General features: G+C 48.1%; 1 protein-coding gene across 1 annotated transcript in view; it reads right to left on the bottom strand.

The window, feature by feature from the left end:
- Nucleotides 1–6,591: 6,591 nt before the first annotated feature.
- Nucleotides 6,592–26,514, bottom strand: part of Iqgap1 (IQ motif containing GTPase activating protein 1) — a 91,816-nt gene continuing 71,893 nt past the window's right edge. The window contains exons 27-38 of the mRNA XM_057756049.1: nucleotides 23,354–23,494; nucleotides 23,178–23,262; nucleotides 21,462–21,694; nucleotides 20,801–20,933; nucleotides 19,115–19,217; nucleotides 18,371–18,506; nucleotides 17,793–17,880; nucleotides 15,656–15,868; nucleotides 14,999–15,165; nucleotides 14,711–14,833; nucleotides 11,748–11,856; nucleotides 6,592–9,114 (exon numbers count right to left, since the gene is read on the bottom strand). Of these exons, the coding sequence (XP_057612032.1) occupies nucleotides 9,001–9,114; nucleotides 11,748–11,856; nucleotides 14,711–14,833; nucleotides 14,999–15,165; nucleotides 15,656–15,868; nucleotides 17,793–17,880; nucleotides 18,371–18,506; nucleotides 19,115–19,217; nucleotides 20,801–20,933; nucleotides 21,462–21,694; nucleotides 23,178–23,262; nucleotides 23,354–23,494 (1,645 nt within the window). The 3' untranslated portion in view covers nucleotides 6,592–9,000. The remainder of the gene's footprint in view (nucleotides 9,115–11,747; nucleotides 11,857–14,710; nucleotides 14,834–14,998; nucleotides 15,166–15,655; nucleotides 15,869–17,792; nucleotides 17,881–18,370; nucleotides 18,507–19,114; nucleotides 19,218–20,800; nucleotides 20,934–21,461; nucleotides 21,695–23,177; nucleotides 23,263–23,353; nucleotides 23,495–26,514) is intronic.

Below are 26,514 nucleotides of genomic sequence, written 5' to 3'. Positions count from 1 at the left end.
TAAAATAAAATAAAATAGGAATTCTGATGTTGTTAACTCCTAATAAGAAATCTAGCCAGAGCCGGGCGGTGGTGGCGCACGCCTTTAATCCCAGCACTTGGGAGGCAGAGGCAGGCGGATCTCTGTGAGTTCGAGACCAGCCTGGTCTACAAAGGGAGTTCCAGAACAGGCTCCAAAGCTACAGAGAAACCCTGTCTTGAAAAACCAAAAAAAAAAAAAAAAAAAAAAAGAAAGAAAGAAATCTAGCCAGCCAGTGTTGTGTGCTCACCTTCAATCTCAGCATTTTGGAGGCAGAGGCAGGCAGGTCTCTGTGAGATTAAAGCCAACTGGTCTCAAAAGCAAGTTTCAGAGCAGCCAGGGCTACATAGTGAGATCCTGTTTTAAAACAAAACAAAAATGCCGGCGGTGGTGCCGCACGCCTTTAATCCTAGCACTCGGGAGGCAGAGGCAGGCAGATCTCTGTGAGTTCGAGGCCAGCCTGGTTTACAGAGCAAGTTCCGGGACAGGCTCGAAAGCTACACAAAGAAACCCTGTCCTGAAAAACCAACCAACCAAAACAAAACCAAAGCAAACAGAAATCTACGCAGTCAATCACTTCTCAGCCTTTTGGCTAAGGGGATGTGACAAAATGGAGTCAGCCCTGTCAGTGACTGCCCGGTCCTCCTGAAGCAGGTGAGGAACAGACACGAAGCTCTTTTTGTTTGGGGAGGGGGCAGTGTGCTGTGGATCCTACTCAGGGCCTTACACGGGCTGAAAAGTTGCTCTTCCGCTGAGCCTAGGCCGTGTCAACTCTGCTGGGAAACTTTGTAACGCATGAGTCAAGCTGGCAACACTGAATCCAACGCTCAGTGTTTCAGTCACCCAAAGATAGGCCTCCGATGTGCCAGGGGAAATTCTGAAATATTCTGCCAGGTCGAAAGTGAGCGACACACAAAGATGTGATAAGAAACCCAGGATGGGACTTTACCTAAAAGTCTGTCACCAGATCCCTGCGAAGAAATGACCTAACCGGAGAATTTCTAGAGAGGGGAATTTCAGAAACAGGTCAAATTAGATGTAAGGCGTGATCTTGTTTGGCAAATATACAAACCGTTCGGATGTTATAAGATGAATAAGAGTGGGGAAATTTAAAGACAGACTTCATGTTTGGTTGTGTGTGCGCATGGGCGTGCGTATGTGTGCACATGTCCACATGCTCATGGAGACTGGGAGTCAAAACAGAAGGTGTCTTTCCTCGCTTGCTGTCCACCTTTTATTTTTGGAGACAAGGTCTGTCACGGAATTTAAGTTCATTGATTCAGCTAAATTGGCTGGGGTTACAGGCACATTCTGCGACCCCTGGTTCCAGGGATCTGAACCCCGGTTCTCAGGCTTGCCTTGCAGGCACCTTACCAGCTGAGCTCTCTCCTCGGTCCTTGTCTGGTGTTTTACTTATTTTTAGGCCTAATAATGCTGTAGGGATTCTTGCTGGCTTTCACTCACTCTCTCTCTTTCTCCTCTGTATCATCCCCTGGATGCCAGGAGCATGCCTCTCGTTCATCCCCAGATTTGGCAAAACATTTGTTGGAAAGTAAGATTGCTCCCATTGAGAATCTAAGTCAGAGACACATCCTAAACATTTACCTATCAGGGACTGCCAAAATAACCACGGGGCTGAGGGGTAGGGTGGGGCGGGGGACGTAACTGAAGCGAGTTTGACATGAGGGGCACTGATGGTTTTTGAGGCCAGATGGCTCAAGTTCATGATGCTGTTTCCTCTTAGACGGTTGTGGTGTTCCATAATAAAACAGTTTAGAGCTGCTGCCGCCAGGAAGAAACACCGTGACAAGTTGGGGAGGAAAGGGCTTGTTTGACTCACACTTTCATGTCCTGCTTTATCACTGGAGGAAGTCGGGAAGGAACTCGAGCAGTGCAGGAACCTGCAGGCAGGAGCTGGTGCAGAGGCCATGGAGAGGTGCTGCTTACTGGTGTGCTCCTCATGGCTTGCTCAGCTTGCTCTCTTAGAGAACCCATGACCACAAGCTCAGGGATGGCACCACACACAATGATCTGGACCCTTCTCTATGCATCACTAATTAAGAAAATACCTACAGCCTGATCTTAGAGACAATTTTTTCAGCTGAGGCTCCCTCCTCTCTGATGGCTCTAGCTTGTGTCAGCTCCCCAGTACAAGTGTTATTTCTTTTTTCCCAAAGCACCTCCAGCGTTTTGCATTGTGTCTGCTATCTTTAAGTCAAGGGTTATATTACCTTGAGAATCTTGAAGAAGCCCCTGATCTACCTCCCAAGTCCTACTGAATGTAATGGCTGGGTTATAAATCTTTTCCCATGCCTTTAACCCCAGCACTTGGGAGACAGGCAGATCTCTGAGTTAGGGGCCAGCCTGTTGGGGTTCCAGGATAGCCGGGGCTACATAGAGAAACCCCATCTCTAAAAAGAAAAACAAAACAAAAAAATAAGTCCTTTTCCAAATCAGGTAATGTTTCTTTCCTATCAAGTGCTTTTCTGGGTGGTGGAGGCAGAGCTGGGGATGGAATCCAGGGCCTTGAGCATGTTAAGTAGTCAGCCTTTAGTTGAAACCATATAGAACTCCCAATGGAACTGTGGAGCCTAGGGGCCCGGAGAGATGGTTTAGCTAAAAGCATTACCCTTGCAGAAGACCCAAGTTTGGGTGCCAACACCCAGGTCAGGCAGTTACCTCCAGCTTCAGGGGCTACCATGCCATCTTCTGGCCTCCATGGGTATTTGCACACTCATGCATATAAATAAAAATATTTTCAAAAATCAATTTTAAAAAACTGATGGAACCCAAGCATGTTATTATTTCTGCTATAAGCCCTTGGAGTGAGATATCTACTTGTTTGTTTATGTTTTTTCGAGAGAGGGTTTCTCTGTATAACAGCCTTAGCTGTCCTGGAACTAGCTCTTGTAGACCCGGCTGGCCTTAAACTCACAGAGATCCGCCTGCCTTTGCTTCCCAAGTGCTGGGATTAAAGATGTGTGCCACCACTACCCGGCTAGAACTAAGGATTCTTAGAGAACCTTCACTGATCTCAAGAAATGAGTTCCAAACAGCTTTCAGAATTATTAAAACAGTCCCCTATGGTTCTTCTCTGCCACGTGTGGTTAACATGTTTTATTTGCCGCTTCTCCCAAGCCTTTCAGAATATTCAAGAAACAAAAGCAAACTTGTGCCACTTCCCAGTGGATTTGGATGAAAACTGGCAACAAAGTCAGATACAGCTTTAGGAAGACACTGGAGGGGAGCCAGGCCGGGTCCCCGAGGACCCACACTCTGCTCAGCTATTGTGCTCAGTCACCGGCTGTGATCAACCCTACCTCAAGGGGCTGAAAGTTTCTGAAGCTGGAGATTCGCACATTTAACTGGGATTCTGATTTGCTTTCTTGTTTGTTTGTTCTTTGTCTTACAAGACAAGGTTTCTTTATGTAACAGTCCTGGCTGTCGTGGAACTCACTCTGTAGACCGGACTGGCTTTGAACTCATAGAAATCCGTCTGCCTCTGCCTCCAGAGTGATGGGATCCAAGGTGGGCTGAGCCACCACTGCCCGACTCTGATTTGCTTCTTATTTGTATCATAGTTATGGTTGGTTTAACCATAACTATGTAGAGCCTTTCAAAATGTTATGTTACTGTGATCAAACACACACTAATAATAATGGTAACATGCAATGATTTTTCTGTCTGACTTAGTAACTTTATGGCCACACACACACAACTCTAATTTAAAAAACCCATTAATTTATTCACTTGTGTGTGATGCATGGCACACATGAAGGGGAGAGGCCAGCTTTTGGAAGTTGGTTTTCTACTTCTACCCTATGGTCCTGCAGCTCAAACTCGGGTCATTAGACTTGGAAGCAGGTGCTAGGCAAATCTCCATCACAGAGCTACATACACCCCAGCCCCCACACTTTGCAATTTAAATAGAAAAACTTGGAAATGAGCTTCGCATGGGCACCCGCATCTGTAATTCCATGGCTTTGCGGGGGTGAGGACAGATGATCTGAAGTCATATCCTTGGCAACATGAATCAGATGCTAATGTCCTACTGAGACCATCCCAAACCAACCGACAAAAACAAACCACTTGTCAAACTTGAAGTCAAATGTGTGGAAGAAGATATAAGGTTTCCTAAAATCTTTTTAGGGTTAAATGGGGGGAGCACCCCCAGCTTTTCTGGGATGGCCATAAGCTGAGGGATGATGACCTTCATTTTGCCTGAGTCAGTTCCCTGGCAACTTTACGGATTGGATTTTGCCTGTGGTTAATCTTGTCAGTTTGACTGGGTTTGGAATCACCCTGGAGACACAGCTCCCAGTGTCTTTTCCCCTTTGTTTCCTGTGTGTGTTTTGCCTGCATCTGTGTCTGCATACCACATGAGCGCCTGGTGCCTGTGGGGCCAGAAGAGGGCGCTGGATCCTCTGGAACTGGAGCTACAGCTGGTTGTGAGCCGTCACGTGGGTACTGGGAACTGAACCCTGGTCCTCTGCAAGAGCAGCAAGTGCTCTTTGGTGCTAGGCCATTTCTCCAACCCCTCTAAGTGTATCTTTGAGTATCTTTGAGTCTCCAGAGAGATTTAACAGAGAGGACTCACCCTGGGATCTGGCAGGACCTTTTCATGGGCTCTGGTCCTGGCCAGAATCAAAAGGGGGAAGGGAGAAAGCCAGTTGAACAGACATTCCCTTCTCTCCTTCCTGGTTGGCATCACCAACCATGCCGCTCGCAGCTGCTATACCCTCTGCCATGGTGCACTGCACTCCCTAGAACTATGAGCCAAAATAAACCCTTTCTCTATACAGCTGCTTTTAGTCAGGTCACTGCAAGGAATAAAAACATGCATTGCTGACCAATTCTCTGTATTTAAGGGGTCCCCTTTTAGCACCCTGACTTCTTTGCAGGACAATGTAGAACACAGGCTAACAGGTCTCATGCTCCAATAACCAGCCTGCCCGGTGGCACCACATGTTTCAGAACGAGAAATCCGTGACTCGTCCTGTGTTGGTTCCTTCCATAAAGTCCCCGGTCAGGGAAGCCATGTTCTGACCCTGATATTCTTCCTGAGGAGGTCACTGCAGCCAAGCACACAAACCATTCCCTTGTCGCTTAAACTATTGTTTCTATCACATTGCCACTGTTCTGTTCTTGCACATCTGGCTAGCTTACAAACATATAAGATACTAGAGACGTGCATTCTTAAAGTTGTGTGAGCATTGGTGCACACGTGCCTGGTACTCATGCAGAGGTCAGAGGATCTTAGGTGTCGGTCATGCCAAGCTCATGAGCCCTCCAGCTTTTGGAGATTCTCCTGTCCCCACTTCACATCTCACTGCAGGAACACTGAATTAGGTATGTGCTACGATGCCTACTTTGATGTGACTTTATGGGGATTTGAACTCAGGTCTCCACACTTGTGCCACGATGTCTCTGGCATCATTCCCTGTTCCCATTTATTTATTTGACTGCTGATTTACTTTTTCCATATGCATCACACCCTAGTCATTTCTGGTGACTTACGTATGACAGGAGCCTCCAGGGAACACACTCTTCATGTGTGCTTAGTTCCTGGTGTGCTGTTCGTAAAATAAAAAGGCATTTTAAAACCTTCAGGCTTTAGCCCATCACAGTTCAGTGGCAACAGTCTGTCCCTCGCTACATTTCTTCTTCTTTTTTTTTTTTTTTGGTTTTTTTGAGACAGGGTTTCTCTGGAACTCCCTTTGTAGACCAGGCTGGCCTCGAACTCACAGAGATACGCCTGCCTCTGCCTCCCGAGTGCTGGGATTAAAGGCGTGCGCCACCACCGCCCGGCTCTCGCTACATTTCTTATGTTGAAGCTACTTTAAGCATAATACACTTTGAAAGGCTAAACATCTTGTTAAAATAGTTCATAATTGGGGGCTGGAGAGATGGTTCAGCAGTTAAGAGCACTGACTACTCTTTGAGAGGTCCTGAATTCAATTCCCAGCAACCACATGGTGGCTCACAAAACCATCTATAATGGGATCTGATGCCCTCTTCTGGAGTACAGGGGTACAAGCAGAAAGAGCATGCACACACACACACACACACACACACAAAATTGTGTGTATAACTCTTTAAAAAAAAAATCAATAGCCGGGTGGTGGTGGCGCACGCCTTTAATCCCAGCACTTGGGAGGCAGAGGCAGGCGGATCTCTGTGAGTTCGAGACCAGCCTGGTCTACAAGAGCTAGTTCTAGGACAGGCTCCAAAACCACAGAGAAACCCTGTCTCGAAAAACCAAAAAAGAAAAAAAAAATCAATAATCAAAGAGCTGGTGAGACAGCTTAGCAGGTAAGGCACCTGCTACCAAACAGGACAACCTGAATTCGATCCCCGGGACCCATGTAGTGGGAGGAGAGAACCAACTCCCAAGTTGTGCTCTGACCTCCATACCCACAAAATAAATATAATTTAAAAGTGGTATTCTGTGGTTCGAAGGCAGACGTGGTTTGTTCTTTTTAAAAGCGATTACAAAGGGGAGTGGTGATTTAAGCTTACTCTAGCTAACACTGTTTAACAGGAACTGCTAACAATGACAGAAAAATAAACACAAACAGGACAAATGACCTTTTATTCCATACAGAGATACAAAGGCAACTGTATGTAGCAACAGTCTGACGGCCAGTCCAAATTCCTGGGAGGAAGTAAATTCATAGCCAATGTCATGATGGCTGGTCAGAGAGAAGGTCAGGGGGCGGGGGGAGCCAAGACAGACGGCGGCTAATAAATAACACACGCGCGCACGACTCCGGTGTGCCAAGCTGGGGCTCGCGGGTGACCTGTGCTGCTTACAGCAGGGCTCCGCAGCAGCCATGGGAAGGTCTCCGAGGGCACGGGGCACAGTGCTAGCTGGGCATTCAGGGAAGCAGCAGCCTTCCAGTTACGGGGACACCTGAAGGCACTGCCATCTGCACTCGTTACTGTCTTGGAGGTGGCTGATGCGACCACGTTCGTGACGGGCATTCTTTTTAATAAAACATACTTGGAATCAGACATGGCGGCTCATGCTTTTAATCACGGCACTTGGGAGGCAGAGGCAGGTGGATATCTGTGAGTTCTAGGGCAGCCTGGCTTGCAGAGAATTCCAGTAGAGCCAAAGTTAGAGACCCTGTCTCCTGTCTCAAAAAAAAGGGGGAGAGAAAGAAAAAGAAAAAAGAACACTGGACGCACCTGTGGGTCCTGTTTGAGGCGGTGCTGGTTATAACAGTGTCTCTTCTATTTTTTTCTCTCTCTCTGAAATAGGGTATGGCTATGTAGCCCAGGCTGGCTTTGACTTAGTGAGCCTCCTGCCTCGGCCTCTGGGACTATAGGTATGTACAACCACACCAGCCTGAGCATTTTCCTTTAACCTAAAGACAGTATTTTCTGAGAAAATTATGTTCCAAAACCTAATGAAAAACAGGGTCACTGGTGGCAGATCCCTTCCCCAGCACCCACCACTATCTGTACCCACTCACGGAGGCCCATGTGACACTTTCCCAAGGCTTATACTTGCAATAGGAACATGCTACATACCTGTCACTAATTAACCACGGTGGGGCAGGGGCTGAGACAGGCTTTCTCTTTGTAACCATCTTGGCTGTCCTGGAACTTGCAGATCAGGCTGACCTCAAATTCACAGAGATCCACCTGCTTCTGCCTCCCAAGAGCTGGGGTTCAGGGTGTGTGCCACCACCTGGCTATCCTGTCACTGATTAAAATGGCTTACTGGCTTTGGATATACATCAGTAAACTCGGTAATATTAGTTTAAGTTTTATGTTTTATGCAAGACTACTGAACCAAAACATCGAAGAAATTGAAGGCTCAGTAGTATGATTTATCTATCTTTTTGGATAAACAGATTTTTTAAAAAAGTTTATGACTTCTAATCTAAGAGCAGAGGTTTCCAAATTCAACGCATGAAACTGAACAGTCTTTGTTAGTCAGCGCCTGAGGGTCCAGGGTCCTCAGAAGAAAAGCACGACCGTGGCGGCAGAGGAGAGTGGGAAATGGGTGTGGACTCCCAACACGACATGGATTGGCTGCTGTTGCTAAGATATAAACCCTAGTGTAGCCATAGAGAAGCTTCGGGAATTCAGATATACAGATAACCCAGTAAGAAACGCCCCTTTCTCGGGGTATTCTAAAGCATTTTACAAATCTTTAAGATTCCTATTGCTCACATCTTAAGAAATAAATTTATACTTTAGTAAGGCACTCTTGGAATACAAATAGTTTTGAAAAACATTACATTTCAGGCTAGGGTAAGCCATCCCTTTGTGGGAGGGAGGGAGCGGACACTGTCCCTGAATGGAGCTCAGTGCACTGCTCCGAGCGGGTGCCTCGGCTGGCTCAGTGTCTCTAAACAGCCGGCTATGATCGTGGGGTTCTCCTTCACCAGGAAGGACTATGCTAAGAGCGCTGCCCAGATTTAATGGCGAATTCAAAAGCAGCTGCTCTTTTTCTCCTGAAGCTGCTTCATATGAACAGAGAACGGTGACTTGGAATTAGCTCCGCCCACAAGGGCGGCGGAATGGAAGATGTCACAGTCTTCACCCACTGATCGCTCGTGTGTGTCTTCCTTCACCGTGAATCTGATGCGCACACACTATTCACCTGCCAGCTTTCACTGCTAAATAAGAACTTGAATCCCACCATCCTTATGGCTAAGTAAAACACACACCACCTAGGAGACCCTAACAGAAGAGGACTGGGCGGGGCTCCACTCTTTCCTACACGGTGGACGAAAATGAGGGAAGCGGGAAGGGGGGTGTAATTTGAAGCCTGAAATACAACTTCACTATTAAAAGAGGACACTGAACGTCCTGTCAGAGGGAGAGGACTTAAACGTGGGGCCTCAGGAGTGTGAGATGGAGGCACCGCTGGACCAGGTCTTTGCTTCCAAGAAGTAATGGAGGATCCTAGAAGGGCAGCGGTAAGGCATTGTCTTTGAATTCTTTGGGCTGGCAGCAAAGGACCAGCTACTTCCCATAGAACTTCTTGTTGAGAAGGAAGATCAGGAGGTTGACGTTTACTTTAGCTCTGTCAAATAATTTCATGACTGCAACCCCTTCATACTGTAGCTGCAGCAAGTCCTGTTTGAAAAGGAAACATTTTAACCGTCAAATGTGGAACAAGAAAAGGAAAGGCCCCATGAAGGGAGGAGCCAGGAGGGGCGAGGCAGGCCTTATGTGCCAGGTGTGAGATGCAGTGAATGAGACGAAAAGGTCCCAGCGCAGAGATACGACACCCCGCGTGCTGGAGCAACAGGGAGTGCTGGCCGGTTAGTCTGGGGTTCGCAGGCTAACTTGGTCTTAGGGGATCATTAAGTTTATGTATAATAAATAAGTAATATATTCTAAACATGGAGGGGGCGTGTTCAGTTAACTACATACACTTAAACCTTATTTCAGAAGTTACAATGACATTTTCCCATTCCGTTTCAGCTGTGGGTTAGAAGTGTTAGTATCCGTGTAAGAGTAATAAAGACATACCGAGAGGCTGAAAATGAGACTGGCTGGATCAGGACTCACTAGATCCTTCTAAGACAGTCTTACTTGGGACAGGCTGCCCTCAAACTGCTGTCTCCAGGTCTGGACAACGGCTATGTGCCACTGCCAGACAAGCATTCTACCAACCGAGAGCTGCATCTCTAGCTCCATGACCTGCTGGGCTCCTGTGTTTAGGAGACTGAACCCAGGGCCTCTGAATACTGAATGTGCACTCTGATGTGCAGACTCTGCCTTCTGCTCCGCATGAGAAACGTTTTCTACTGCAAAGAGGACCACATGTCCATTGGATGCCCGGCCTATTTAGGCGCATTACACAGTGTCTTTCCAAGTTGTCACAAAAATCCTCTCAAGCGTGATTATCTGAACTTTAAGGATGAGCTGCTGAGGCTCACGGGTGTTGGGTGGCATGGCCATCAAAAAAGGAGCTGGCTTTGGGGTGGTCCAGGCGTGACACGGGCTGTTTTCTCAGCACTCTGTCCTGAAGGCCTCTATCACACTGTCGGGGTCTCTACCGCTAAATTTGCGAGACTGTGACGAGAAAGCCAGGGTCAAAGGGCATGAAGGGACAGCAGTGTCACGAAGCTGGGGACCATGGTATGTCCTCTTTGCCTGACCTAACTAACTAATCCATGCACCTGTGAACCAGACAAGTCCATGAATCTGAGCATCGGTGTGTGTTTCCTTAGCAGACGCTGAGACCCACAGGGTAAGGGCTTGTGTGTAGCAGTTCTTAGGAACAGTGTGTGAAGAAATCCTTCACAATCATTGGATTAATACGCTCTGAGAGACTACTGGTTCCCGAGAAGGAAATGGAGATGACTAAGACTGTTTTAAGAGTTCACAGTTTTGGGGCTGGCAGGGAACTATGAATCAGCTCACACCGTCAACAGAGGATGTCTCTCTGGGCTGCTGAGGCAAAGGGAAGAGCTGCCAGGGAGGCTGTGGGGAAAGGCTGCAGGGGAGGTAACAGACATCGCACGCCACGGCAAGTGCTCACTGTGTGATGGGGGCAGAAGGCAGGCAGGGGGAGAGGAAGGGCAGCCGATTGTGTGAGGAGACAGCATCCTGTGCAGAAGTCTGAGTGCTCACAGAAGGCATTCGCCTGATCTGCCAGACAACAGCAGTGTGAAGCAGGGCAGGGAGAAGACATGGAGGAGTAGAGTCTGGCAGCAGAGCATGTGGGAGGCCCTGGGTTTGATTCCCAGCACTGCAAAAACAATAGACCAATCGACAGAACTAGGAGGCCTATGAGGTGGCACACACACAAAGCTAGAGGGGTCCGGACCCTGCTTATGAATCCTCCCAGTTTTCTGATGATTTTTGGCCTTGGATTTTGAAGATGGCTTTCACTACACAGCCTGGCCTGCAATACACACTGAAGTCCAGGCTGGTCTCAAACTCTGAATCCTCCTCCGTATCCTGAGTGCTAGGATTGTGCACCACCATCCCAACTGAGTAGCTATTCTTTAATGTGCAAAAGTAGATATTTAGGCAGTTAGGCATGGTGGCACATACCTATAATCCTAGCATCTGGGAGAAGCAAGAGGATCAGGAGTTCAAGGCCAGCCTCAACTACATAGTGCATCTGAGCCTTGCTTGTGCTACATGAGATTCCTACCACTTTCCAAAATGAGATATTTGGGGTTGGAAATTGAGCTCGTGGGAAACTTCTAGCTTAGCAAGCACAAGCCTGTAAGGGTTAAACCTGAGCACCAGGAAAAAAAAATGAAGACACTTAAAAATAAAAATTAGGGATAATTATGTTATAAAACAAATCATTACACAGTTCATTTTGAATTTAAAGTGTGATTCTGATTTACAAAGATGCAACTTGCCCATATTTTTTCAGTAACACACTTAACAAAAGTATCCACATCAAATCCAAATGAGCAAAAAAAAAAATCTCAAGTACCGAGGAGCACACGCTTTCGCGCTGCCAATACTTGCAGTTAGGCACTTCCGTCAAGGTCAGGCACCAACTCAATTCAGGACGCGCAAAGTGCAACTTCGGGTACCAATGCACTCTGAAGCTCAGACACCTTGGGAGCTCTCAGAGGGCACAGGCCATGCCCAACTCCCCAACCCTTGGCTTCTCCCATCCACTAGGCGCTGAGCCCTTTGTAGGCAGCCTTCTCCAAAGGGCCTTCTCTTATCTTTTCCTCCCACTTCATCCGAGAGCTTCAGGTCCAAGCCTGCGCGTTATTATTACTACCCACCTGATAATGCAACATGAAAGTCTCCATTTGAACTCCCATGAACTTGGCTTTCACTTCAAAGTCTCCAACTTCTTCTGTTGGACCGATTTCAAAGATAACATTTTTAAACCTGTTGAAACAACACCATATGGGTGAGCATCACGTTTTCAGGTAATGATACCCTGAGGTGGGGGCGGGGGCCTCAGGGGCGCCTGGTAGAAGGTATAGGACCAGAGTTCTCCTGCAGGGGAGGCACCATGGGCAGGACATCCTCCCACCATGCCCTCCGGGAGAGAGAAATGGTCTCTTCTTCCAAGAAGCATTTGCACTCTGCTCAAAGAGGACCCACAGGGAATGCCACACCGACCCAAAGCAATGATGCCAGGGGCTCTTCCCTGAAGCTACCGTAGAAAGTTAGTCATAAAAAGAGATAAAGGAGCCATATGTGGTGGCTCACACCTATAATCCTAGCACTCAGGAGGCAGAGGCAGACAGATCTCTGAGTTCAGGGCCAGCCTGGTCTACAGAGTGAGTTCCAGGACAGCCAGGCTACAGAGAGAACCCTGTCTTGGGAGCCGAGGGAGGAGAGCGATTGCATGGATATCTGAGGCTAGGGAGAGCTGACTGGGTAGAGCAGAGAGAGTTGGCAAGAAGCAGAGGCTCTGGTGGAGAGAGCACATGTGTACACTTAAGCGTGCCAAGTACACGCTGCCCCAGGACAGGAAGCTTCACAGTACCGGCAACAAGTAGGGTTATGCTGCTCCCCAAGAGAACAAAGTGCATCACCCCACACTTCCATGTCATGGAAACACAACAGAGAGCCACCCAGGTGCGCAAGAGGACACCAAGGATAAAAGAGCACCCACAGAATCTGTGCTCAGAAAGTCAAAATGTGAGGTACCTCATGGTCCTCCCCCCACTTCTGGGCATACACCGGAAGACCTGGCTCTCGCAATAGCTTAGAAGCGGAAACAGTGCCTGTCTATCCATGCATGAACGAGAAACAAAATGTGGTACAGACAATGGAATATCATTCAGCCTTAAAATTAAAAATGAAGGAAATCCTGTCAGGTGGTTAAATCTCTAGGACATCATGCTAAGTGAATGTCCAAGCCAGTCACAAAAGGTAAGAAGTGCACGGCTTCATGTATGTGAGGTGACTAATGCAGTCATGTGCAGACCATGAAGAGCATGGCAGGGCCGGGAGGCTGGCCAGAGGGGAACACCGGGAGGGAACGGGCCAGATGAAAACCTAGCAACCGAACCCTGAACTACACCCTTGAAAATGGTTACAACGTGAACTCTATGTTGTGTGCTTTTGTAATAGTTTTTAAAATGCCAGGACACTGGGTCAGAGACCTGAACTATTCTAACCTGGGGCAAAGCAAGCTGGGCCTCCCGGAAGGATGCAGCTGCTCCCTATGTGGGACCAAGTAAATGCTCTGTGAGGGCATGCATGGTGGCTTCAGTGAGGCTCATGTTTGAATGTTGGGCCCCAGTAGGCAGAATGGTTTGGGAAGGATTAGGAGGTGCGGCCTTGTTGGATTAGGCGTGGCCTTGTTGGAGGAGGTGTGCCACTGGCTTTGAGATGTCAGAAGCCCACACCAGGCCTAGCCTTGCTCTCTCTCTGTCTGCTTTCTACTTTGTGGATCAGAGGTGACTTTTCTGCTACTGCGCCAATGCTGTGCCCTCCTGCCTGCTGCCGGTGTCCCTGCCACCATGAGCATGGGCTGACTCTGAGACCAATGCTGCCTTTTCTAAGTTGCTGAGGTCACAGCAGTAGAAGGGAACTAAGACGGTATATCTTGGTCAGAAACAGAAAATGAGGGAACGGCTTCCTGCTTCTAAGATGAGAGATTATGACGGGCGTGTACACGCACTGGAGTCAATGCCTGGGGTAAATGGGAAAAAGAAATTCATCTCAGGTGGCAGACTTCTGAGGAGTGAAGACACCTGTCCTCAAGCTTGACTGCTAGAGTTCCGTCCCTGGGACCCACGTGGTAGAAGGAGAGAACCAGCTCCTGCAAGCCGTCATCTTACCTCCATGTATACACTGTGGTGTATGTGTATGCACACAGGTAAAATAAACATAATTTAAAAATGCATTCTCTTCTTATTGCCAGGCTAATGAACTGTTTGTAAAACCTAGCTCTGCACATTAAAAACATATATAAAAGAGCCACCTAGAAAGAGAATAAGAATAAGAAGATAACAACAGGATGAATTCAAATTTAAAAAAAGTTTCTAAAACAAAGTTGAAATGGAAATATTCCCGGAAGAAACGGCTACACAGGAAAATGCTACTGCCTCAGCATGAGGACCTCAGTTCAGATCCCCAACATCCACGTAAAATAAGGCTCTGGGCACAGCAGTGCATCCCTCCCTGTAAGCACGGCACTGGGAAGGAGGGCGGTGGACACAGGCGGAGCCCAGGGGCTTTCTAGCCAGCAGCCCAGCAGGACTGATGCGCTCCAGACTCAGTGAAGGTCTGAGCCTCCGAAAATAAGGGTGAGGGTGAAGAGGAAGAGGGCACCTGACACCCTGACGCTGACAGCACTGACAGGCCTCCATGCTCGCTCGCTCTCTCTCTCTCTCTCTCTCTCTCTCTCTCTCTCTCTCACACACACACACACCAGCACACACACACCCACACACCAGCACACACACACCAGCACATACACACACACCAGCACATACACACACACACCAGCACACACACACACACCAGCACACACACACACCAGCACATACACACACACACACCAGCGCGCACACACCAGCGCGCACACACACACGTACACACACCAGCACACACACACACGCACACACACCAGCACACACACCAGCACATACACACACACACACCAGCACACACACACCAGCACACACACACCAGCACACACACACACGTACACACACCAGCACACACACACACACGCACACACACCAGCACATACACATGCACAGAAGAAGGAAGCACTCACTGATTTGCTTGGAGGTCCTCAATTTCCAGAAGAACTCCCTTTTCATGTAGCCTTGCTGCTGTGTATTTCAGGGAAATCTTTTTGCTTTTCTTGCCTTTCATTTCTCTAGGCTTTTTGGAGACCCTGTGAAGGGAAATAGAGACCACATTATGAGGACTTTAAGCAATCCGCTACAAGTCTTAGACATCATGGAAGTGAGGCCAGACTCTTTCACTGCACTCTAGAAGGGGCTTCTACTTCTTCCCACCCCTCCAACGACCCTGGGAATGACTTAAAACAGAGACTCACTTGCCCTTGCTGGCCAAGTTATCCAAGCAGGTTTTGATGTAGCTCTTGTAGTAATCCACCTGCTCTCCGTAGAAGGTAGCCTTAGAGTTCAGAGCTGCATACGTCTGCTGCAGCTTCACCAGCTCGGCTTTCCTCCTCTGCCTGTACCTCCGCTGATTCCGGATATCCTGGGGCACAATCATGAAAGTTAGGGAGACCGTACCTCTCGAACCAGCACCCTTCACAAACTCTACAACCCAGCTGGGCTGAACTCAAACATATCAAGCGTTCTTAGCAGGCAGCGACGAGCTTTCACAACCTAAATGAAATCCAGATCTCATCTGCCTGTATCCTCTGGCAACAGGGAGCTCTGTGCTTAGGTTTTTGTGTTTTTCGACCTTACTTACAAAGCTGGTCTAAGCCTCAGAAACATGCTGTTCTGAGAGGGAAGAAAAAGAACCAAGTTCGTAGGTACAGACAGCATTATTTCAGTGAAATTAGAACTCCAGGCCCTGACTTGGGGAGACTCACACAAATCAAGTGTATATATTCCGTAGCTATGTGGGAAAGGCCTGCACATGAGCTGTGCTGCGGCCTGAGTGACTACTGTCTGTTCACGAGCTCCTGGAGTACTGGCCGTAAACAAGGCTGGGCCACCGCTGTCGCCACATGCAGTACCTTGGCAATGTCATTGATGAGTTCCTGGTATTTGTTCTTTGGGTCCACGGTCCCGAGTTCCGTTAGCTTCTTTAGGCCAGTCTGAATTTTCTCCTTCTTCTCCTGAAGGCTGAGGTTGTTGTCCTCCTTCATGGGTTTCGACTTCTTCATCTTGTCGGGGGTTTTAGCGTCCCGGATAGCGCGTCTCTGCATGGCCCTCTGATGCTCAGCTTCCTATAGATGCAAACAAGAACACTGGATAAGTTCACCATAGCAGCCCTAAACTTGGACCACTCTAGCAAATCTGCGCTCGGATGCAGAGTTCTCACTCTCACCGCAAACTCCCTCCCTCTACTAAATGCCAAACGAGGAACAGCATCAAGGGGAAATCTCTCCTTCTGCCTAGCCGAGTACAGCTGTGAGTCTGCATTCTTGGCCTCCTTGACACTAGGTGTAATCAGGAAACTAATTCCGTGAGCCATGAAATCTGTTATCTTTTCCTAGCTTGATTTGGGATGTTGAAGTCACTGTTATTTTATTCAAAATGTGGCTCAATATAACTACACAAATTAACGCAACAGCGGTGCCTGGTGAAATCTTGTCAATTGCCCCTGACTCGCTGCCTGAGCTGAAGCAGGCGCCTGCCCTCTGCTCTCAAGCATGCCGCAAACAAGTGTGGTGTCGTATCAAGGAACCCTTCCTTACACTCTGCCATGCTTTCCTACCCTTTCCCTTGCTTTTTTTTTTTTGTTTGTTTGTTTTTTAAAAAAACAAAAACAAAACACTGAGTCTAGGCTACTTGCCAGCTAGCCCAGGCTGGTCTTGAATTTGGTAATCTTTACCCTCCTATGGAGCTGGGATAATATCGAGTACTTCCAGGCCCACCAGATCCCTCTTTAACAATGTCAGTCTTTTCTGACCTTGGCACCCACGGCTGTCATCACCATCTCCTCACCCAGTCTGAGCTCTGGAGTTCTAAATAACTCCACCCTCAGCATTGTTTTTCTAGCAACCCCCTCCCTGTCTTCACCCCGGATTCACTGTATTCCTCCCTCCTTGGCCCCAGTGTTCCTGTGAATTCTCTTGTTTTCCATCACAGCCAATCCTCGGTGTGGCTTGGGCTCTGCTGCTTTGCGTCTCGACTTCCTGACACTCTGTTCCTCACTGGCCGCCACCTCGAAAACTCTGGGGTTTTGTTGTTTTGTTTTGTTTGAGATAGAGTCTAACTGTGTAGCCCTGGGTGGCCTGGAACTAGTAATGTAGACCATGCTGGCCTTGAACTCACAGATATCTTTGCTGAGATCAAAGGCCTGTCCACCATATCCAGCAACTTCTGGTTTGTTTGTTTGTTTTTAACTTTTATTTTATGTGCATTGGTGTTCTGCCTGCATGTGTGTCTGTGTGAGGGTGTCAGATCTTGGAGTTACAGACAGTTTTAAGCTGCCATGTGGATGCTGGGAATTGAACCCAGGTCCTCCCTCTGGAAGAACAGTTAGTGCTCCTACCTGCTGAGCCTACTCTCTAGCCCTCTGGCATTTTTTGTTGTAGTTGTTGTTTGTTTTGTTTATTGAGATAGGGTTTCTCTATGTAACAGTCCTGGGTGTTCTAGAACTCACTCTGTAGACCAGGCTGGCCTCGAATTCAAAGATCCACCTGCCTCTGCCTTCCGAATACTGGGATTAAAGGCGTGCGCCACTACCACCTGGCCCCTCCTGGCACTTTTCTAACTGATACTATAGTTAATTTCGAGGGTCTTATGGCTTCAGATGTATGTATTACAATTGTCCTGACTGGTCTTTAGGTGTGGAGCCATATCCTGCACTTTTACAGACATGACCAAGGTATCCATGCAACTACAGCTATAAGACAGGCATTCAATTGCTAGACAGACTGCTCTGCCCCAGATTAAGTTCTTGTCCATCCCCCTCTCCTTCCTCTTTGTTTCTCTCGTCTGCTTATAAGGGAAAGGATGTCTGAAGAACACTTTCTGGATTCAGAAGCCACCAACTTTCTTAGTGAGATGAGCCCTAATTATTACTGTCCATGATCACGTTAGAGTCCCATCCATTCCCTGTACCCCTATCCCCCATCCAGGGATGCTCCTACCATAGAAGATCTTATCCAGTTTAGGAGGGACAAGAATGAAACCTTCATGTACCTGTTCACTGGTGGCTGGTGTCTCCAGGATCTCAGTCAGGGTGTCTCCTGGCTGGAACCGGATAACATCCACAATTAAACGTTTTGTGCTGCAATGAGATAGGAATTTTGTTTTGTTTTATTTGTGGAGGCAGGGTTTCTCTGTAGCTTTTGGAGCCTGTCCTGGAACTAGCTCTTATAGACCAGGCTGGCCTCGAACTCACAGAAATCCACCTGCCTCTGCCTCCTAAGTACTGGGATTAAGGGCGTGCGCCACCACTGCCCAGCAAGATGGGAATTAGTTTTAACATGGCTGTGTGTGCCACCTCCTTGTCACCGGATCTAACCATAACTGAAGCACCGTCACCACCACAACGCCTTGCTACAGCACCCACAGGGGCAGCAGTTACTGGCATAGGAGCAAGGAACTACAACACGTGATACAGGGAGGGTTTCCAAGACTGCAGTTGTCTATTAGAAAGGAAGCCCCATGCCAAGCACAACGCAGGGCGGTGAGTGCTGTGATGGGCAAGGGAGGCCAGGATGGCGCTGCAGGTGAACTGGGTTCCAAGCCACTTCCTCCTCCCTTCTAGTACTCACTTCAGTAAGATGGTCCGAGCGTCCATCTCCGCATTCTCGTCACCGGGTACATCAAACTTGTTGGTCAACGTGAGAGACACTTCTGTCTTAGCCAGTGCCTCTTTGTTGGGGTCATTTAGATTGCCGCAACTTTCCCCTGTAGTTTTGGGAGTGTAGAGAGAGTCAATGTAACAAAAAGACACTTGGGAAGGAAAACAATACAAATAAACACCATGCAGTCAGTAGGACTCTTGATGACCGAGCACTCAAGTGTGGCAGGCAGTTTTTACTGAGGAGTGAAGGAAAATATGCCAAATGGTTAAGCAAAAGGGTTCGTAATACAGTAACTTCATAAATGTGTAAAAAGTCATTTCACTGGGCACAGTGGTGCACACCTCTAGTCCCAGCCTTCAGGAGGCCGAGAGAGTGTGAAGCCAGCCTGGTCTTTTAGTGAGTTCCAAGCCAGAGAGGACCACAAAGTGAGACTCCTCCTCTCAAAAAATTTCAACAATGTAACCTTGAAATTCTGCCTCAAAATAGCCTTTCCTTTATAGGACTTAGACTTTCTAATTATATATGCTTATTTTTGTCTTTGTATTTGAAAGCATCTGCTTCACTGGACTCAGCTGCTCATAGGTGGGGGCCTATGTTGGTTTTGTCTCCCACAGGGTATCTAGAATTTGATACAGTGCAAAATCAGAGAGGCAATGACAATAATCCTGACGTGCTCCAGCTCATCTTTCAGTAGTTAATGAAGAACATTACCTATAAGGGACTCAATGGTGGGCACCTCGCCAAGGTCGTCCAGCAGTTCGTGGATGGGGTCATTGTGCTCTGGAGCAATGGCATCCTGATGGTCCAACAGGAGCTGCAAAGACCCAGTGGTTGACCCCACGTTCACCCTCAACCCTCCGTCCCCACTGGCATGGCCCAACAGAGAGCTCCACAAAAGAGGCCAAACAACAAAACCACCACAGCCAGGGGACAAACAAGTTCACCTAGTAAACAGCATGAGGGACAAAGCGGCACTGAACTTCATGGAACAGTGTCCACTGTGAAGACCGGGAAACCCTGCCCTGGTCCCCTTTTTACCTCCTGGCCATAACAGATTCAAACGCTCCTGTGTAAGAAAGTCACAGGACACAGACTGAATTCATGGCTACGTCTGATAAGCACCAATATGACGACACACTGAGATTTGCTCAGGGTCCTAGCGACATAGCTTGTTTTGGTTGTTTTTGTTATTGTTTCCCAATGCTGGGTTTTAAACTCTGCCAATGTACAGTATCTTTTTATTCAGAAAAGAAGCATCCAGATTCACACGAATATTATCTTGGTGCCACGCAATGAGGTCTCAAGCAAGCTACTGCCCCAGCTAATGTCTTCAGAGAGGACAGCATCGGAAACTCCAGCAACACTTTACATGTGTCTTCACATAGTTCTTTCTTCTTTCTTTCCTTTCTTTTTCTTTCTTTTCTTTCTTTCTTTCCTTCTTTCTTTCTTTCTTTCCTTCCTTCCTTCCTTCCTTCCTTCCTTCCTTCCTTCCTTCCTTCCTTCCTTCCTTCTTCCTTTCTTTCTTTTTCAAGACAGAATTTTTCTCTATAGCTTTGGAGCCTGTCCTAAAACTTGCTCTGTAGACCAGACTGACTTCAAACTCACAGAGATCCTCCTGCCTCTGCCTCTCGAGTGCTGGGATTAAAGGCATGCGCCACCACCGCTCATTTGTACTTCTTGATGTACAAAGGAAGAAGAAAATCGTGTTTGAAAAACCTGTATAATTAGGGAGCTTCCGAAAGGAAAAATCCACAGCCACAGAGGGACAGAAGCTGGTGTTCCAGGTCGCGTGAGAGGAGTGAGTCTGACGGCTGGTATAAAAGAGAGCGCTTCACCAAGCCACTGAGTCTGCGCTCACGGTGCACTTTCTGGAGTCCACGCCTAGGGATGCTGGGTCAGGACACTGTCATACAGCTGCAAACATGACTTTTCACTGTCAGCATGGAAATCCTGACGCGTGTGACTTAGGGCTAATTTGCAGGACAGCGGATATTTGCAGTATGAAGTGCGTACGGAGGGTAGCTCAGGGACAGAGCACCTAGAACACCTAGGCCCTGGATTTCATTCCCAGCACCACAAAGAGCAGCAGTAGAAAAAGATCAGAAACTACAAGGAGCTGTGGTCAATTAAGATCACAATAGGGTACATGTGGTGGTGGTGCACGCCTTTAATCCCAGCACTCAGGAGGCAGAGGCAGGCGGATCTCTGTGAGTTCGAAACCAGCCTGGTCTACAGAGCAAGTTCTAGGACAGCCACGGCACAGAGAAATCCTGTCTTAGAAACAAAACAAAACAAGATCACAGCAAAATGAGATGCCCGGCCATCAGCGAGGAGACAGGTGCCAGGGAAGGTAATGAGGGCGGTGTGATGGAGTGACGTCATTAAGGGGACACTTACGGTGTGGGTGTTGATGATTTCGCCAATGGAAATGTAGATGACCGGCTTGGTGAGGGTGACCAGATCAGAATACTCATCCACGTTAAATTTATCCTGCAGCTCTGGGACATCGCAAGCACTTTGGAAAAACCGCCTGAAAAGAAGCAGCAGCAAGAGGTATTGGCATGGAAGCTGTGGAGAGGGCACTCAGACCTTTCCAGCACATGTTAAGATACTAAGCAGCCAAGACAACGACATTCTAGAAAAATGGCCTCCTGTTTGCTGTTCAATTCCCGCCTGGCAGCCCTGGGATAGTCAGTTCTCTGGTTAGTTTTACTTCCACCCACAAGAATCACTCAACCACCAGGAGGTGGTGGAATACACCATCAGTCCCAGCACTCGGGAGGCAGAGGTAGATGGATCTCTGAACCTGAGACCAGCCTGGCCTGCAGAGTGAGTTCCAGGACAGCTAGGGCTACACAGAAAAATCCTATCTTGAAAACAAAACAAAACAAAACAAAAACCCCCAAAAAACCAAAACAACAACAACAGAGAAATACAAAACTTCTCGAGAAGAGTGGAACATCTCTTAATTCATTTGTGAGGTCAACATCCCCCTTACACCAAACAGACAAAAGTATCATAAAAGGCTGGGTTATGCATTATCTACTCTGCCCCTTACCTGAATTTCTGGTAGGACTGAGAAAGATACTCATTAATGATGCTTAAGTGGGCATTGTCGCCCAGGAACATCTTATTGGAAGCCGCGTGCTGGAGCATCTTTGCGATGGAGCCCAGATTCCTGCGCTGGTCTGTGGTGAGCTGGCCCCCGGCCGACAGGTCAATGATGTCAAAGGCATCAGGAGCCACGATAGCAGGGTTCATGTATCGGTAGTAGAGCAGGTTACCAATGATCTGAAACAGAAGCACGGGCGTAAACACCACACTGCTGAGGAAGACACGCGGGACTGTGCTAGCAATGGACATGAGAAAATGCAGTCCTGCGAGGAAAAGGCAAACACAGAAGACACACCGACATGCATGCATGCACATAGCCTTCCCTCAAGACCTGGAACTTGAAATAAGTAAATAAATAGTTCTGGGCTGTAGGGGGATAAAAAAAAAAAAAAAAAAAAAAAAACCCCGAAATACTATTACCAGGGATCAATGAAAGAATACTACTAGCCGGGCGGTGGTGGCGCATGCCTTTAATCCCAGCACTCGGGAGGCAGAGGCAGGCGGATCTCTGTGAGTTCGAGACCAGCCTGGTCTACAAGAGCTAGTTCCAGGACAGGCTCCAAAACCACAAAGAAACCCTGTCTCGAAAAAGCAAAAAAGAAAAAAAAAAATACTACTACCAGGGATCAATGAAAGAATGGATTCCGAGCCGGGTGGTGGTGGCGCACGCCTTTAATCCCAGCACTCGAGAGGCAGAGGCAGACAGATCTCTGTGAGTTTGATTCCAGCCTGGTCTACAGAGCGAGTTCCAGGACAGGCTTCAAAGCTACAGAGAAAACCCTGCCTCAAATAATCCCCCCCCAAAAAAAAGAAAGAAAAAGAAAAAGGAAAAAGAAAAAAAAAGAATGGATTCAGAACATACAAGTGACATTTAAGCTGTGATCCAACATGTCAGGACACCCTGTGTTCACACGTGACAGTAGCAGCCAAGGCTGCTGCCGTCCACCTGCACTTTGGTTTTCATGGGTGGGCTTCTATGAAGCTGTGGGGCACAGCGAGAGTTAACCATTAAGATGACCTATTTATCACAATGCCATCTGCCCGACCCCACCATCCGCATGCTGCAGACTGCAAAGGCCACGTTCATGCCTCTGAAGTGGGGTTCACTCAACACACATCTCCCCAGGAGAGCTCAAGGACAATCACGGCATCTCCCCTAGAGTTCCAGAAAAAAGTAAAATTAATTCACCTGAACAGAAAGTCTAGAACCGAGGCCTCACTGTAGGAAAGCACAGAACTAGGAGAGAGAAGAGAAGAGCGTTCAGATTAAAAAAAATAAAAAGACAAATAGAAAGAGTACAGCCGAGTAAGGAGAGTCAGCAGCGAAGCCTGGGCGGAGCAAAGGAACTGCGCTTGCCGCTGTTCGCCTGGCCACCAGGAGAGGGAGCAATGCTTCAGAGAAAAGAGGACTCAGGAAAAAATCCAACTTCCTCTACTTAGTGGACATTGTGAGTCTCTCAGATGAGCAGAAACTATTGGATTGGGGCTATCGCCTTCTAGTTACAGCTGGTTTTGAGGCTCACAGTCAAGGACGAGCTGTAGCAGGATTGGCGCTTGCCGCTCAGGCACTTCCTGCAGGTCTGTGGTCAGAGCTGGGTTTCTAATCTGTCTCTAGGGGCTACGAAAAGGGCAGGGACCCAGGCAGCCTTCAGACGCTCACCTTCAGCAGTTCATCCTCGCCAGCGTCAGGGAACTTCTCGTGCAGCGAGTCCTTCAGCACTTTGGCAATGAAGCGCATCCCGTAACTGTGGGGTGGACAAAACAGCGCACGGTCAGGGCCACAGAGTACATCATCAATGCCAGGACTGATCTGGAGTCATGACCGACGGCACTCACGGGATCTTGTCCACAGAGCTGATGATGGCCGAGAGGAATTTGTCTGTCACAGCCCTCATGTTCCTGATGGAGTTGTCTAGCCTGGTCTTCACTTCTTCATGAGACAAAGCTTGCTCAGGGGTCACATCATAGGGCAGTTTGCTGAGAAAACAGAAATGACCCCCAGCAACGTTAGACCAACCCCCAGGATAGCTCTCGAGGCAGAAAACTCACCTTTTATAAAAAGAAAAACCCAGAAAGTTTGCTGACTGAAGCACCTCTACACAGAGCTGGTAAAGCTAGGGCCGAAATCTGAACTTGGGTTGTCAGCTGTGACTGGATGTCTTATGTGGCAGGCCCTGATAAGCACCGACTAAAGACATCACATCTCTGGAGTCCCTCTCACGGCAGCAGTGGCATGGAAGCGGTAGTCATAGACAAACCGTATGGGCTCGAGGTCAGCTCAGCGAGACCATGCTTACCTAGCATACCCAAGGCCCTGCGCTGACCCCCACAATGAAGTAAAACAGTGCTTATACAGAGGAAGCTCCCAGCCCCAATGATAGACACCTCAGCTCACACAAATAGAGAAGGGTCTTCTAGCAGGGAAGAACAGAAGGAAGAGAAATAAGAGAAGAAAAGCTAATGGCGTTCGGGTCCTGGAGGGTTCCATACGAACTGCTAAGTCTGGACTTGCTTAGAAGCCAGAAGTAGCCACTAAAAGTTAAAGGTCCTGGAGAAGTGAGATGCCTCGGAGGGTGAAAGTGCTTGCCACACAAGCCTGGACACCCGAGTTTGACCCCCAGAACCCACAGAAAGGTGGAGAAAGAGAGAGAACCAACTTCACAAAGTTGTCCTCTGACCTCCACTTCTTCCAACACAGACACATGGACGTACAGTTTAAAGAAAGTTCTGCATTTTTGAGGAAAGATTGCCCTGGCTCCAAGGAATTAAAGATGGACAAACAGACACAGATGAGAGATGTGGGAAACCAGTGTCCCAGCTTGAACCAGAGATGAGAGCATGAACAAAAATGAGGTCCAACAGTGGAGACCAAGACACAGGACTGAGGGAGCACTGGGTTAGTCAGAAGAGGCAGGCGTGAGAGGATGGGGTGTGGGCAAGTGGCAGTGCGTCTGTCTAGCGTACACGAAGCCCTGGCTTCAGTCCCCAGCACCACAGAAATCAGGCCCTTAAAGTGCATGCTTGGGAGGTGGAGGCAGAAGAACCAAAGAGTTCAAAGTCGTCTGCAGCTACACAGGGAATTTAAGGCCAGTCTGGGATGCATAAGGACTTGTCCAAAAGGAAGAAAAGAAAAAGAAAGTCTGACTGACATGAGACTAACGGATGCGCTACAACATGGGCCTATACTTAGCAGGGCGGAAGGAAAGACAAGGAGCTGAGAGACAAAAAGAAACGCAGGGATAAAGGTTCTCGTGCTTCCAAACTTTAAGAAAAAAGTGATGACTATCTTAGATTACCCAAGTGGTGACCTAATAAGAGAGACAGAGGGAGACTTAGTACACAGGGGAGAGGAGAGGTAGCCAGGGAGGCAGGGAATATAGTCACGTGGCCACAAGGTAAGAGTGCCAAAGGCCACCGGAAACTGAAGCCAAGGAACAGATGTGTGGTAAGTTGGTTATAGTCACCATGTAAACCAGGACAAGCAGACAGGGCTACAGCTGCCATAGCAGACGGAATGATACCAGTACTGTATTTGTAATTTACAACCAAGTCCAGTGTGCTTAATTTGTAAGCTCTTGTTGTCGCTTTCAGACTGCTAAAATTCACTGTACTCTTACATGCTTGTTTGTCACAAGCAGTAGCGCTGGGGAGGGTGGCTTAGTGGCTGAGCATTCATCGTCCACCGCATACAAGGTCCTGGGCTTTGTCCTCAGCATTGCACGAAAGTCAACAAATAAAACAAAAATAGCAACAAGCAAAAGAATTGAAACCACAATGGCCAGTGGTTCCGGTCAGAGAAAACATTGAGAACTATCCCCCCCCCCACTCCCCGACAGGGTTTCTTTGTGTGACCCTGGCTGTCCTGCCAACTCACTCTGTAGACCAGGCTGGTCTCAAATTCACAGAGATCCACCTGCCTCTGCCTCAAGAGTGTTGGAATTAAATTGAGAGGGAAATTTCAAGACGATAGAGATGATACTTAGAGGTGCCAAAGTCTGAGTCTGCTGTGCTGGGTGGTTAAGTAGAAGCGGGGGTAAGTAAGGCTGGGGGCCCATGGTGCTTCCATGCTGGGTGACTTCCTACACCGGATACTAGCACTGAAAAAACACTCAGTTTCCATTTTATGAAAACACCAACGCCAACAACACACACACACACACACGCGCGCGCGCGCGCGCCTTAACAACACAGAAAAACTTTGTCACTGGTCTACAAGTACACATTTTTTTGGTTTGGTTTTGTTGAGATAGGGTCTTACTCTGTAGCTAACCCTGAATACCTGCCTCAGCCTCCAAAGTGCTGAGCCACCAAGCCCAGCTTGCAGACTGAATGACAATGGTGTGAAAAGCTACTCCACAAGCCCCAAAGGAAAGCCAGAGACAGAGCTGCTCACTTTTGTCTCTAGGTCCTCACCCAGCTGTGTAAAACCAAAAGCAGCACGGCTCCCTGAACTTTCTTTTCCTGGCATTACTCAAATCAGACCGACAAGTTTTACTTGAGATCTGTTTCTGGTGGGTAAGGTTCATTCCGGCAGATGCAGCTCCCTGGGCACACGTGTTCATTTGGCTCAGCTCTCAGGACCCAGACATAGATCGCCATCCACCCCACACCCTTACCCCCAGTCCCATTCAACTGCTCCAGTTCCAGTTGGGTCTTTTCAGGTCCTATGCCCCCTCCCCCGCCCCCATCGCATGGCACTACACTGGCACACTTGCACCTAGCACGCACCATCTTATCCTTTAGGTCCAGCTAAAGTTCCTGCCTCTGCTGATGCTTTTTTCTAACCACAGCGAGCATTAGCACTCTCCTGTACCCTGGGAGAATCCCTTGCAAAAAGCTTGGAAAACCTTTCACTGATGGGGATTTGTATTTACCCGTGTGATCTCTCTTCCCCAGTGAACATGAACGGGTAAGGAGTGAGCCCGTGCCATCGCTGGTATAGTTGTTATTATTTCTTTGTATTATGATGGGGGAGGTGTGTGCCACACAGCACTTGT

This window comes from Chionomys nivalis, chromosome 23 (genome assembly GCF_950005125.1).
Source record: "Chionomys nivalis chromosome 23, mChiNiv1.1, whole genome shotgun sequence".
NCBI classification, from domain to species: Eukaryota; Metazoa; Chordata; class Mammalia; order Rodentia; family Cricetidae; genus Chionomys; species Chionomys nivalis.
Note: the sequence above shows the minus strand (reverse complement) of the source record. Positions and strands in the feature narration are given on the sequence as shown.